Source organism: Heterodontus francisci, chromosome 4 (assembly GCF_036365525.1).
Source record: "Heterodontus francisci isolate sHetFra1 chromosome 4, sHetFra1.hap1, whole genome shotgun sequence".
Classification (NCBI taxonomy): domain Eukaryota; kingdom Metazoa; phylum Chordata; class Chondrichthyes; order Heterodontiformes; family Heterodontidae; genus Heterodontus; species Heterodontus francisci.
Genome location: NC_090374.1, coordinates 129,100,502 through 129,115,493, shown reverse-complemented (window position 1 = coordinate 129,115,493; position 14,992 = coordinate 129,100,502). Strand labels below are relative to the sequence as shown.

The following is a 14,992-nucleotide window of genomic DNA, read 5'->3' as shown; positions in this document are numbered from 1 at the left end:
TGTTCCTTTGTTTAAGAAGGGTGGCAAGGATAATCCAGGAAATTATAGGCCGGTGAGCCTTACGTCAGTGGTAGGGAAACTATTAGAGAGGATTATTCGGGACAAGATTTACTCCCATTTGGAAACAAACAAACTTATTAGCGAGAGACAGCATGGTTTTGTGAAGGGGAGGTCTTGTCTTACTAATTTGATTGAGTTTTTTGAGGAAGTGACGAAGATGATTGATGAAGGCAGGGCAGTGGATGTTATCTATATGGACTTTAGTAAAGCCTTTGACAAGGTCTCGCATGGCAGACTGGTACAAAAGGTGAAGTCACACTGGATCAGAGGTGAGCTGGCAAGATGGATACAGAACTGGCTCGGTCATAGAAGACAGGGGGTATCAGTGGAAGGGTGTTTTTCTGAATGGAGGGATGTGACTAGTGGTGTTCGGCAGGGATCAGTGCTGGGACCTTTGCTCTTTGTAGTATATATAAATGATTTGGAGGAAAATGTAGCTGGTCTGATTAGTAAGTTTGCGGACGACTCAAAGGTTGGTGGAGTTGCGGATAATGATGAGGATTGTCAGAGGATACAGCAGGATATAGATTGGTTGGAGACTTGGGCGGAGAAGTGGCAGATGGAGTTTAATCCAGACAAATATGAGGTAATGCATTTTGGAAGATCTAATGCAGGTGGGAAGTATACAGTAAATGGCAGAATCCTTAGGAGTATTGACAGGCAGAGAGATCTGGGCGTACAGGTCCACAAGTCACTGAAAGTGGCAACGCAGGTGGATAAGGTAGTCAAGAAGGCATACGGCATGCTTGCCTTCATCGGTCGGGGCATAGAGTATAAAAATTGGCATGTCATGTTGCAGCTGTGCAGAGCCTTAGTTAGGCCACACTTAGAATATTGCGTGCAATTCTGGTCGCCACACTACCAGAAGGACGTGGAGGCTTTGGAGAGGGTACAGAGGAGGTTTACCAGGATGTTGCCTGGTCTGGAGGGCATTAGCTTTGAGGAGAGGTTGGAAAAACTCAGATTGTTTTCACTGGAACGACCGAGGTGGAGGGGCGACATGATCGAGGTTTACAAAGTTATGAGCGGCATGGACAGAGTGGATAGTCAGAAACTTTTTCCCAGGGTGGAAGAGTCAGTTACCAGGGGATATAGGTTTAAGGTGCGAGGGGCAAAGTTTAGAGGGGATGTGCGAGGCAAGTTTTTTTGCACAGAGGGTGGTGAGTGCCTGGAACTTGCTGCCAGGGGAGGTGGTGGAAGCAGATACGATAGCGACGTTTAAGAGACATCTTGACAAATACATGAATAGGAAAGGAATAGAGCGATATGGGCCCCGGAAGTGCAGAAGGTGTTAGTTTAGGCAGGCATCAAGATCGGCGCAAGCTTGGAGGGCCGAATGGCCTGTTCCTGTGCTGTACTGTTCTTTGTTCTTTCCAACTCTGCATTGTCTTCCCTAATCAGTACTGCCACCCCACCTCCCTTTTTTCCTTCTCTATCTTTTCTGAACACTTTATATCCCTGTATATTAAGCACCCCGTCCTCGCCATTTTTAACCCACGTTTCCGCTTGTAGCTCACCAATCTTATTCACCACACTTAGTGCGTTTACACACATGCATCTCTCGGTCTGAGATTAAGCCATTCTGCTTGCAACCTTGGTGTCACATTTGACTCTGTGATGAGCTTTCGATCTCTTATTCGTACCATCACTAAGATAGCCTATTACCACCTCCCATCGCCCGTCTTCACCTCGTCTCAGTTCATCTGCTGCTGAAACCCACATTCATGCCTTCGCCACCTCAAGACTTGACTACTCCAGCACACTCCTGGCTCATTTCCCACATTTTACTCTCCATAAGTTTGAGGTCATCCAAAACTCTGCTGCCCATGTCTGTCTGAACTTGCACCAAGTTCTGTTCCCCAATCAACCCTGTGCTTACTGACCTACCCAAGCAACGCCTTGATTTTAAAATTCTTATCCTTGTGTTCAAATCCTTCCATGACCTCACCCCTCTCTATCTATGTAATCTGCTTCAACCCCACAACCCTCCAAGATATCTGTACTCCTCTAATTCTGGCCTGTTGAGCAGCCCTGATTTTAATCGCTCCACCATTGGTGGCCATGCCTTCAGTTGCCTAGGTCCCAAGCTCTGGAATGCCCTCCCTATATCTCTCCATCTTGCTTTCCTCCTTTTAAGGTACTTCTTTAAAATCTACCTCTTTAACCAAGCTTTTGGCCATCTGACCTAATATTTCCTTATATGGCTGTGTTCTTTTTGTTTGTTTTCTGTGAAGCACCTTGGTACATTTTATTACATTAAAGGTGCTATATAAATAGAAGTTGTTGTATTAAGCCCTTTATGAATTGTAGATGCTATAATAAAAGCAGTACTTGAACATGCCACACATGCAAGTACATGCAAGAATTTATATTTTTTTAAACTAGCCAATGTTATTTTAAGGACTTCCTTTTGTGACTTAAGTTGTAAAAGTCAAACTACAAATATTGTTGAAGGAAGAATATTGGCCAGGACACCAGGAGAACTCTGCTCTTTGAGCACTGTAATGGGGACTTGAATATTCACCTGAACAGGCCAACATTGATTCTGTTCTGGAGTATCATCCTCTGTTCGAAACTCAACCTGGTGTAAGGGGCTTAAACCTGCGCTTTTCTGACTCTGACGACATATTTACCAACTGAACCAAGCTGACTATAATATTGTGCACTATTTAAAGTTTAGCTGAATAATATTACATTGGCCAGTTATTGTTATGGTGCTGCATCTTGCATAATTTCAGATGATTGTATAATAGAATTATGCTGAAGTTTCTTTTGTTTTTTATATTTTAACATTGCAGTATCTCAGGTCTGAAGGTTGTGGGAGAATCATTTTCTCCAGCAATTCATCTGCAGCTGGCAAGGAGCAGAGGATCACGAGAAAATGATGTTAAGCTACTGCAAGAAATTGTCGATTATGTGAGTTTTCTTTAAAGCAATAATGTGCAAATATTTTGAATGGTCGTGCACTGGGCCGACACAAAGTCTCTGGTATTAATCTCAGTTGACTATTGTGAAAAAAGATTGTGCAGCATCCTGTGATATACATTTATTTTTGTACAATTTAAATTTTATAATAAACTTGAAATAGCCCACCTCCCAAAATTGTCAGTCTGTTATAGTTTAATAGTGAAGGTCAATCTCAATAAAATGGTTGGGATTTGTGATCTTTGTAATACATGTGTCGTAGGTTTGCAAGTTGGCACTTGAGTTTATATGACATCCCAAACTATATGATCAGAGAAGGGGTAGTTCATAATTATCACTGAAGATTAAATTACTGTTTGAAAATTTGTATATATATATATATGTATGTATGGTCTTCGCAATTCAGAAGTAACAATTGAAAGAATTATCTTTTAGATTTGCAGCTGATTGCCATAAAACTATAGGGATCAATTTATATTAATGGATGTGTGGCAAGCTTTAATAAAATAATACTTGTAGCATAAATCCTATGATCTTTTTGGACTAATTTTTTTTAAGCTACATTATTTTGATCATGGCGTTCTGTTTAACAGTGCATGAACCGAGGGATCGCATTAACTCAGGCACGCTACTTAGACAAGGAAGAAAAGATTTTGCCTCCTCCAAGGTAAATGTTGCTTGTATTTTATATAATTATAATAGGCTGGATTTGTGTTCAGCAAAGCAAGAAAGCTGCCCACAAAGATCTGGCGATCTCTGTAGTGTGGTTTTCCCCTTTCCTGATGGCAGTTTAAATCTGGTGCTAAGTCAAGGGGATCTCTTTTCATGCAGCAACAGTGATGTCACCAAGCGGGTAAGCAGCCAATCACATTGAAGTAGTCACTCGCAGCAGACCAGGAGGTTAAAAGCACCTAATATCATTCACTTTTAGTATAAAATTTCAGATTGAAAAATAAATGACTGATTGGATAAATATAGAAGCTAAAATAAAAACATTTAAAAAAAAATTTTTTTTTAATGTATAATTTTTTATCATACTGGAGGAATTTGCCATTTTACAAATATAAAATTAGCTTGTCAGGGTCAGTTAGGTGTTTAGCAGTAGTTATGAAGTTAGTAGTCTGTTTAAAAACCCAATTGGACCCCATTCAACAAAGGGTAACTTTTTTTCAAGGGTTTTTATGGTGGCACTAACAGCATAAAATTGGAAGTTCTCGTCAACTCATAGGTTCCCATTGATTACTTTCTGCGGGGACCTCGACAGCACATCCCCTGCAGAAGCATAGTATCACTGACAGTAGCTTCTGGATTTCCTTATTACTCTGCACATGTGTGATTCCAGAAGTTTCTGTCAGTTACAGTGGAGTAATGATGGCAAACACTGACAGTTTTGCTTCATTACCACCACAAAACCTGAACCATTGAAAAGATGATTCCTATTTTTACAACTAGTTTTCTCAGCATTGATTGCCATTACCTTGGGATCCTACCGTTTTTGTTCTTTTTCTGTTTTGTTTCATTTACAGTAAAGGAACTTTTTAAATTAAATTATCCATGGTAAGCCCATTGTACCCACTCTAACCATGAACAATATAGAAACAAAAAGCACTGTTCAATCCTGTTAAGTTTGCTGTCATTTAGGACACAAGAAATAGGAGCAGAAGTAGACCATATGGCCCATTGAGCCTGCTCCACCGTTCAATACAATAATGGCTGATCTTGGGCTTCAGTTCCACTTTCCTGCCTTCTCCCCATATCCCTTGATTCCCTGTGATACCAAAAATCTATCTATTCCAGCCTTAAATGTATTCAACAAAGGAGCATCCACAACCCTCTGGGGTAGAGAATTCCAAAGATTCACAACCCTTTGAGTGAAATAATTTCTCCTCATCTCAGTCCTGTATGATCGTCCCCTTATCCTGAGACTGTGTCCCTGCATTCTAGATTCCCCGACCAAGGGAAACAATCTCTCAGCTTCTACCCTGTCAAGCCCTTTCAGAATCTTGTATGTCTCAATTAGATCGCCTCTCATTCTTCTAAACTCCAGAGACTATGGGCCCAATTTAATCAGCCTCTCATCATAGGACAGCCCCCTCATTCCAGGGACCAACTTAGTAAATCTTTGCTGCACCAAGGAAGTATATCCTTCCTTAAATGCGGAGACCAAAACTGCATACAGTATTCCAGCTGCGGTCTCACCAAAGCCCTGTACAATTCTAGTAAGACTTTTTTATTCCTGTACTCCAATCCCCTTGCAAAAAAGGCCAACATGCCATTTGCCTTCCAAATAGCTTGCTGCACCTGCATGTTAACTTTGTGCGTACCACAAAGTCTCTCTGAACATCAACACTTAACAGTTTCACACCTTTTAAAAAGATATTCTGCTTTTCTATTACAATCAAAGTCAACAACTTCATACTTCCCTACATTATAATCCATTTGCCATCTTGTTGTTCCCTCACTTAACCTGTCTATATCTCTTTGCGGCCTCTCTATGTCCTCCCCAGCAGCTTACCTTTCCACTGAGCTTTTTATCGTCAGCAAACTTAGATACATTACTCTCAGTCTCTTCATCTAAGTCATTAATATAGAGTGTAAATAGTTGAGGCCCCAGCACTGATCCTTGTGGCACCCCACTATTCACTGTCTGCCAATTTGAGGACCTCTTCCAACGCCAACTCGGTGGACTTTCTTAGGATTTTTTTTTCTTCTCCTGTCACTCTTCTCTCCTCTCCTGGCATTGAATCCTTGCTTGGGTGCAGTTCAAAGGAACAGGAGTTGGCAATTTAGCCCCTCGAGCCTGTTCCGCCATTCAGCGAGATCATATCTAACCTAACTCCCCATACCTGCCTTTGCTCCATATCCTTTAATATCTTCAGTTCAAAAAATCTATCAAGAGAGTTACAAACTTATACCACCCTTTGCATGTAGAAGTATTTTCGAACTGCACTCCTGAAAAATCCTTGGCTCTAATGTTTAAGCTATGACTCCTCATCCTTGACTCCCCAATCCAGAAATATAGAAAAAAAACTATCTGTTCCCTGTAATATCTTGAAAACTTCAACCAAATCACCCCTTGATCTAAATTCCAGGAAATACAAACCTAGTTTATGAATCTCTCCTTTATAATTTAACCCTTGGAGTCCTGGTATCATTCTGTACTCCCTCCAAGGTCAGTATATCCTTCCGAAAGTGTGGTGCCCAGAACTGAACACAGTACTTCAGGTGTGGTCTAACCAGTGCTTTGTAGAGCTGTAGCATAACCTTTACTCCCTTTTATTCTAGTCCTCTAAAGATCTAAAGCCCAGAATTTCTGTAGCCTTTTTATTTTCTGTACCAGTCCATGACCATTTAATATAGGTACATGGGCCCTTAAATCTCTTTAGACCTTCACTGTTTCTAGTTTTTCACCATTCAGAAAGTACTTTGAGCTATCCATTTTTTGGTCCAAAGTAGATGTCCTCACACTTGCTTACAGTTAAATGCATTTGCCACATTTTTGCCCATTCACTTAATCTGTTAATATCTCTTTGCAATGTTATTTTTCCATCTATACTGCTTACAATATCGTATCCAACCTTGCTGATACAGTGGCCAGAATTTTAGGCCTCCCCCCCCCCCACCCCCATGAGCGGGCGGTGTGGGGGTGGGGTGCATAAAATTGTGTGGGAGGCGTTGGGTGCCAATCCCGATGGCTTCCTGCCCCTGCTGCAATTTTACACACAGTGGTGACTAGAAACAGCCTGCCTGCCCCAGGCCAATCAAGGCACTGGTGTTTCACTGGTATTTTACCAGCGGCAGCAACAGTCTCTAGAATGCCACTCATTAAAACCTGGCAGCCTTCTTTCAGGTTTGGGGGGCTGCCCTTATGATCGGGCACCTTGTGCCTGTGGAGGTCCGCCTCCCATGGCTCAACCGCCCCCACTGGACAACACTCCCTGTGCCCGCCTCCGCACCCCCCAACCCCCCTTGCCTCGCTGGGGCCTGGCCGATTGTCCCCGGTGAGGCCCCAGAAACTTACCTTGGTTCCGGGGCCATCGTCCCTCTTACTTCTGTTGGCTGGCTGCAGTCCCAGCAGTGGCTACCGCTTCCGGAACTGAGAGCTGCCAGCCCGCTGATTGACCAACAGCTCCGTTAAGTGGGACTGTCTGCCTCAAGGAGTCCCACCCAAGGTCAATTTAGGGCCTGGGGAGCAAAAAATCCCGGTGTGGCTCCCCAGGCCTGGCAGAGGTGGGCTTGCCCCCAACTTTTTGGCCAGTGGGCGGGGCCTCCCACCAATGTAAAATTCCAGCCAGCCAGTATCTCTTCCCCATCATCTGAGTCATTAATAATTACAGTGAATAATTGAGGCTTCAATACAGATCGCGATGGGATACCAATTGTCGCATTCTGCCAATTATCTCTGCTCTCTTGTCTCCTACCATTCAACCAGTTTCCTAACCAAGTTAATAATTTGCCTTCAATTCCATGATCTTCACCTTTAGCTAACAGTCTCTTTTTGAGGGAAGTGCATATAAATAACATCCATGAACATTCCCCTGTCCACTATTTTAGTCAGCCCTTCAAAAAATGTAGTCAGGTTCATCAGGCATGACCTACCCGTTACAAATCCATGCTGGTTCTCTCTAATGGCTGAAAATTTTCAAGGTGTTCAGTCACTTTCTCAATTATAGACTCTAGTAATTTCCTGACAATAGATGTTGGGATAACGGGTCTATAATTCACTGGTTTCCCCCTCACCTTTTTTTTAAATACTGAAATGATGTGCGATGTTCCCATCGAAAGGAACAGTTCCTGAATTAAAAGAACTTTGGAAGATTAAACAAAAACAGAAGGTGCTGGAAATACTCAGCAGGTCTGGCAGCATCTGTGGAGAGAGAAGCAAAGTTAACGTTTCAGGTCTGTGACCTTTCATCAGAATTGGCAAAGGTTAGAAGAGAATTAGGTTTTAAGCAAGGGGAGGGGCATGGTGTTTGATAGGGCAGGAGAGATTAAATAACAAAACTGTCCTGGGATAAAGGCAAAGAGTGTGTTAATGCTTGTGGTGAAAGACAAAGCATTAGTCCAGAGAGAGTGCTAATAGCAGAATAATGAGCAGCTCTGACTACATGAAAAGCAGACACATGGTTAAAAAAGAAAATATTTTTAAAAAGGCCAGTCATGCTCTGAGGTTATTGAGCTCAATGTTCAGTTCGCAAGGCTGTTGAGTGTCTAATCGAAAGATCAGGTGCTGCTCCTCGAGCTTGCATTGATGTTCACTGGAGCAGGCCAAAGACAGAAATGTTGGCATGAGAGCAGGGGAGAGTGTTGAAATGGCAAACAACCGGAAGCTCAGGGGAAGCCTGGAAGATTCAAGTTAGAGCATCTGCAATGTTCTTGCCTTTTTCCTTTTAAATGCTTGAATTGAACCAGTTCCACTGATCATCCTCCAGTACCTTGCCAAAGAACATTATTCATGTGTGAGCTTTGACAGTAAATGTTGGCAGGCCACCTGACTGCAGTGAGTTTCACAACTGAACCTATTATTGTCCTTGCCTACCACCCCAATGCATATTTTCTGCAAGAGTTGGAAGCAGTGGTTTTGTTGGATTATTCCCTTGTTATCTCCGCTTAACTGAGGCCAATTCTAGTGCTCCGGCTGAGCACCACCAATACACTAGTGGTTCTTTAGGCTCGACTGCTCACTACATAAGTTTGCTTTGCCATTGGCGAGCCCCTAGGCCCACATTGGTGACCATGCTTTGTTGGTTTCAGAAATTTCTCTTCAGATTTCAGTTTTATATTGGTTCCCTGATGATCTCATGGATGGAGTTGCATCCCAGTGTAGTACTAAGCAGTACAGATTAGGATGCTCTAGGTTTTTACAGAATTGTGCTGAGTTAATAGATCTTAGCCAAGGTAGCAGGTGGAGTGTTACAGTTGACCTCAGCAATCAGTACCACGGTTCAATACTGTACCTTAATATTTTTAAATATTCTGTGCCATCTGTAATATTTTCCAGTTCAGTCACTGTTGCTCTGCCCTTTGAAATTGAAGCATCGATGTAGAGACCCAAATCATAATATGAACCTTCCTCACAACTGTGTACTAGTTTGTCTGTCTTAATAGCAAAGGGCACATGCACAGACAGCCTTGTAATTATATAGATTTAATTGCTTAGTTCAATATTCTGATGCTCAGAACTTTGGCAGTAGATGGGTTGTCCTCCTTGATAACTTCGATGGCTAGGCTGTTTTCTCCAACAGCTAAAACAATAGCATATAGTAGCTATAGTTAAAGTAAAAAATGGCCTGAGATGTTTCACAAGGTAAGAAAATAAATAAAGGACCAGAAGCCAAGCCATAGATGAAGAGTTAGGTTTGGTCAAAAAGTGGGTTCTGAGATGATTTTTAAAAAGTGCATCGATTTAAGGGAAAGGAATTTGAAAGGGGCTGAGGTGGCTTAAAGGCTGTGCACTAGTGGGGTGAACTTTGATGAGAATGCCCAAAAAGTCAGAATCTTGGGTACTGAAGTTTTCAGGAGGGGTTATAAGGCTGAAGCAGGTTTCAGAGATGGCATGGAGCAAAGCCATAGAGGAATTTAAAAACAAAGATTGTATTTAAATTCAGTGCATTGCAAGATGGGGAGCTACTAGATCAGGAAAAATGGGCAAGTGATGTTTAGTGTGGAATAGGGATCTACCCAGCTGAGTTAATTGATGGGCAGCTGGCAAGGAGGACATGAGGGCAATCTAGTCTAGGGTTGATAAAATCACAGGGTTTGGTTTCGGATTTTTGATTTTGGATCACTGGTTTTGATGTGGCAAGGTAGGGTTGATCGGTTTGGAGGTAGAATTTAGAACATTACAGCGCAGTACAGGCCCTTCGGCCCTCGATGTTGCGCCGTCCTGTGAAGCCATCTGACCTACACTATTCCATTTTCATCCATATGTCTATCCAGTGACCACTTAAATGCCCTTAAAGTTGGCGAATCTACTACTGCTGCAGGCAGGGCGTTCCACGCCCTTACTACTCTCTGAGTAAAGAAACTACCTCTCACATCTGTCCTATATCTATCACCCCTCAACTTGAAGCTATGTCCCCTCGTGTTTGCCATCACCATCCGAGGAAAAAGACGCTCACTATCCACCCTATCTAACCCTCTGATTATCTTATATGTCTCTATTAAGTCACCTCTCCTCCTCCTTCTCTCCAACGAAAACAACCTCAAGTCCCTCAGCCTTTCCTCGTAAGACCTTCCCTCCATACCAGGCAACATCCTAGTAAATCTCCTCTGCACCCTTTCCATAGCTTCCACATCCTTCCTATAATGCGGTGACCAGAACTGCACGCAATACTCCAGGTGCGGTCTCACCAGAGTTTTGTACAGCTGCAGCATGACCTCGTGGCTCCGAAACTCGATCCCCCTACTAATAAAAGCTAACACACCATATGCCTTCTTAACAGCCCTATTAACCTGGGTAGCAACCTTCAGGGATTTATGCACCTGGACACCAAGATCTCTCTGTTCATCTACACTACCAAGAATCTTCCCATTAGCCCAGTACTCTGCATTCCTGTTACTCCTTCCAAAGTGAATCACTTCACACTTTTCCGCATTAAACTCCATTTGGTGGAAGTAAGTTGATTCTGTGATTGGTTCAGAGCAGTTTGGAATTCCATTAGAAATGCTGTGATTTTGCATGATGCGTTTCAGCCTGAATGAGGGTCTGTAGATGATAATTGAGTCCGCAGAGGTGAAAAACTATGGTTTTGGTCTTTATTCAGCTGTTAGAAAACTTGGCTCATTCACATGATATCAGTTGAGTAGTCTGATTGCATGCAAATGATCGAAGAGAGAAAAATTGGGTATCATCAGCTGGCCCTGTGGCTGATGTAAGTGAAAGACAGCATGTAACTAAGGAAGAGGAGGGGAAAATGTTAGGTCTTTGAGAGGGACCTTACTGAAGATGAATATGTTCCGATAGACAGTAGGAGAGCCACGTGAGGCAGTCCCATGAACTGAACAACAGAGGAAAGGCATTGGAGTAGGATGGTATGATTGACTATATAGAATGCTGTGGAGGGGGGTCAAGAAATAAGGACTTGCCATGGCTTCAGTCATAGAGGATATAATTTGAGAGTTTGTCTCCGGCGAATTCTTACCTGAGAAGAATGGAAGCCAGACTGAAGGGTTTTGACCCAAATGGGCACAGAGCCAAGGCGATGACACATTCAAGGACCATGGAGAAGGGAGGGAATGTGGTGTGTTCTCCACTGACATGTGGAGAAGTGGAACTAGAAAAGATAATGTACTCCTCCCGCCTCGGTCGTGACAGATGGTAGTCAGAACTGTTGTGTGCCATTCGCCCATTTATTTCCCAAGGTGGTTGTGAGGGTCAAATCCATTATGTTTCTGCTTTCGTTACATTGACCACAGGAACCTTGTTTCTGTACCCTGTGCATTCACCAGGAATGAGTTTATGTGAAGCAAGAGAGGTTTTTCTATTTTATTGCACCTAGTTTGTAGTTGAATGACTACACAATGACCTACCTACTTAAATATTGCATATTTTCTTATGTAAATGATAAAGATTTGCTCTGAGTTAGAGAGTTCCGTTCTTCAGTAGATGCATCATACCGTTTGGTATGTAGATAGGATGAAATGCTTTTGCTACACTATGCTGATACAAGATAACTTCTGGAGCTCACTGGATGCCTTGATGTGAATCAATGCAAAAAGCAAAATTATCTGTAAAAATAGTGGAACTCCAAGCTGAGTGGGTTGGGCAAAGAGTGATAGCATGAGATGGTGAGCTATTGGGTTCAAATCATATTCATGGATCTAAATTTCTCAAAGACTTGCGCTCCCAAGCATTTTTATAAAGCAAGAGACTAGAATTTACAATCCCAGTTGACACGTGACTAAAAGGAGTAGCCTGTAGAATGCTTCATGTTATGCATAATTTGTCACAACTGTATACTATTGTAATTAACTCCCATAGACAAGTGGATCCGTTGTAACATTTGCAGCTCTGGAAATGACCTTTTTCATTGGATTCCTAGTGTGCGGGTGGTGGTTACTATAGAACTAACGGAGGAAGAGTTGGACAACGCAGCAGCATTAATCAAGGAAGCATCAGAATGCATCCTTCAGTAGGATCGCCTGATATTTATGATCTTTGTGGATCAGAAATCGCACAGGAACATCATGCCGTAAAGGACTGTACTTGCAGAATGTGCAGAAACGGATCACTATCTACTGAAAATAAGGATGACCGAACTACAGTAAATGAACTTAACGTATCTTTTTACATATTTTGTTAATTATGGAAATTGTACTAATGAACTTGAGTACAGTTGTCTTACAAATAAGTGCAAACAAATGATTGTTTCAAACTGTGGTCAGCTAAGGGCCAGAAAACTTTCTATGCTACAGTTTCTTGTCCAAAATGTTCTCTTCATTTTGTAATAATAAATATATTTTTTGCAACATTCGTAACAACTGTGTGCCTAAAAGTAATGAGCTGTAGGGAAGTTCCGAAAGGAATTGGTTAGTAAATTCATATTTAAATGACAATGTGTTGTAAAGGTTTAACTTGTATAAGGAGCTAAAATGTATTGCCTATTTAAGATTACCAACTTGGCTAATGATACTATAAAACTAATTTTCATATCTGCTATATGAGAATTTGGCTGTTCTTGTGCTTGCCACACATTTAGAACAGCAATTACCCTTATTGACATTGGTGTGCATATGTTATTTTCTAAGTTATTGATCCTGTTTGATATTAAGATAGAGGTAGCTGAAGATCTATTGCTAATCAACTTAATTTTAGGTTTAAAAAATTGTTTATTGGCTATGTGATCAAATCATTTTAAATGTGGTAGCAGCATGCTTAATTTTGGTTGGAACTAGAGAGAGAGCATAAGTTGTGAGGGGTTGGGCAACACTGCTAACGGTTGCATGCAGACATCCTGTCAATCACTTAATGGCACCTGTTCAACCTTCACTTGTGAGGCTCTAACAGGAGGAGGATGTGGCTAGATTTCTCAGCCACAAATGGTTTATAGATTAGTTCTGTAGATTCTGACCCTTTTCACTTTCCAAATTATTGTAAAATACAGTGGGATCTAGATAAGGGTTCCATTCAGCCTTTCTATGTACCGGTCCAGTCCTTTATGTATAGTATGCACAACATTACTCAGCAAATTAGTTGTGCTTCCATCAGGGTTCTGCTATGTTCCTTTTCAAAATCTGTGGCTTACCTGCTGATAACCTTGTCATACAGAAATTTGCACAGTATATTTACAGCTTTGTATGTGACATTACTGAAGGTTACCATCAGCATTCTTTTGTATTTGCAAGCTTAGGAAATCCAGAAAAGTGTGACATTTTTGTGCTGTTAAGGAGATTTGTTAGTTTTCAGATGAAATTGGTTACATGTCCATTTTAATACTGGTTTACAGGATTTGCAGCACTATATGCAAGAACTGTGCAAGATTTTTCAGATGTTTATAATTGTAAGAGTAATTGCTGAAAAGTTATTTTATTTAAAAATTGATTGAAAAGAGGAAAGGAAATTGTGCTTTAAAAGTGTTGTGCATTCTTGGTGATTGGGAAGGTTATTTTTATAATCTGTGTGCTTTTTACTGTTAAATTCAGTGCATTACTTAATCCAGGATTTAAGAACATCGTCTTTCCTACCTATGATTTTTTTTCCAAGGGAAGGGGCTTATCTGTTTACAGATGCAATTGTTATATACCTCTACTTCATAACTGCACTGTAAATGTGCATTGGGAAATTGCACAACGTCAGATATGTAACACTATGTGGAATTGTGACTGGTATTTTCATTGGAGTTAAAATGTAGGCACCATTATAATCTCACAGTTGACTTGCCAGCTGCATAATAAAACCAAAAATCACGAGTAAAAGTGTGTGTTTTATATATTTTTATTCTTATCAAAATGTGTACCACAATAAAATTTTATACTGAATGTTATCTGAAGCAGTGTCATTTTTAACCTGATCCTAACCTAAATTGTATTTTCATGACTCTTTAATGATGCTGTATATCCTCAATCATAAGTCACAGCTTTGCACATTATGTTGGAATATCATCTCTCACTTTCCCTACATTACTGACACACCAGTCCAGATGTTATTGCTTTAGACACCTAAAAACAATCAGGCCCTCTCCAGGGCATTTAGGGTCTGAGTGAACACGAATTGAAGTATTGTGAAATTAATAGTGCTCGGAATGAGAAAAAGAGTAATTCATTCATTCATGGGATGTGGGCATCTCTGGCTAGGCCAGCATTTACTGCCCATCCCTAGTTGCCCTTGAGAAGGTGGTGGTGAGCTGCTGCCTTGAACCACTGCATTCCATATGGGGTAGGTAAAACCACAGTGCTGTTAGGAAGAGAGATCCAGGATTTTGACCCAGCAACAGTGAAAAAACGGTGATATAGTTCCAAGTCAGGAGGTTGTGTGGCTTGGAGGGGAACTTGCAGGTGGTGGTGTTCCCATGCAACTGCTGCCCTTGTCCTTGTTTGGAAGATGCTGTCTAAGCAGTCTTGGTGCGTTGCTACAGTGTATCTTGTAGATGGTACACACTGCTGCCACTGCATCAGTGGTGGAGGGAGTGAATGTTTGTGGATGGGGTGCCATTTAGCTAAAATTCCCGTAATATCAAAGTGCAAACTGCATTCTTATACTTAAATAGCATAAACACGTGTGTGACTACAGAAGATTTCACAGTAATAGAGATATTCGAGTAAATTTTCCAACCTATTAGATACAAGAAACATTCAAACATTCAAGAAACATACATTTTGAAAAAGGGAGGGCATCCAATATGTATTGTACCCCTTCCAATCTTGTTGGGTTTTGTACTAGTGCCAGATGTGTCTGATAGTTTGCAGCTTCTAATAATATAATTAGGGTCTGATTTCATCATTTAGCCATCTATGCAACTTTCCAGCATTTATGCCAAAATAGTTCAGTGCTGCTCCATGTTGAACC

The 14,992-nt window shown here is 41.4% G+C and overlaps 1 protein-coding gene across 1 annotated transcript in view; it reads left to right on the top strand.

Moving 5' to 3' along the window:
- The window catches only part of sptlc1 (serine palmitoyltransferase, long chain base subunit 1), a 61,418-nt gene extending 47,453 nt beyond the window's left edge, over nt 1–13,965 (top strand). The window contains exons 13-15 of the mRNA XM_068030162.1: nt 2,859–2,976; nt 3,579–3,652; nt 12,030–13,965. Coding sequence (XP_067886263.1) covers nt 2,859–2,976; nt 3,579–3,652; nt 12,030–12,123 — 286 coding nt within the window. The 3' untranslated portion in view covers nt 12,124–13,965. The remainder of the gene's footprint in view (nt 1–2,858; nt 2,977–3,578; nt 3,653–12,029) is intronic.
- Nucleotides 13,966–14,992: the final 1,027 nt, after the last annotated feature.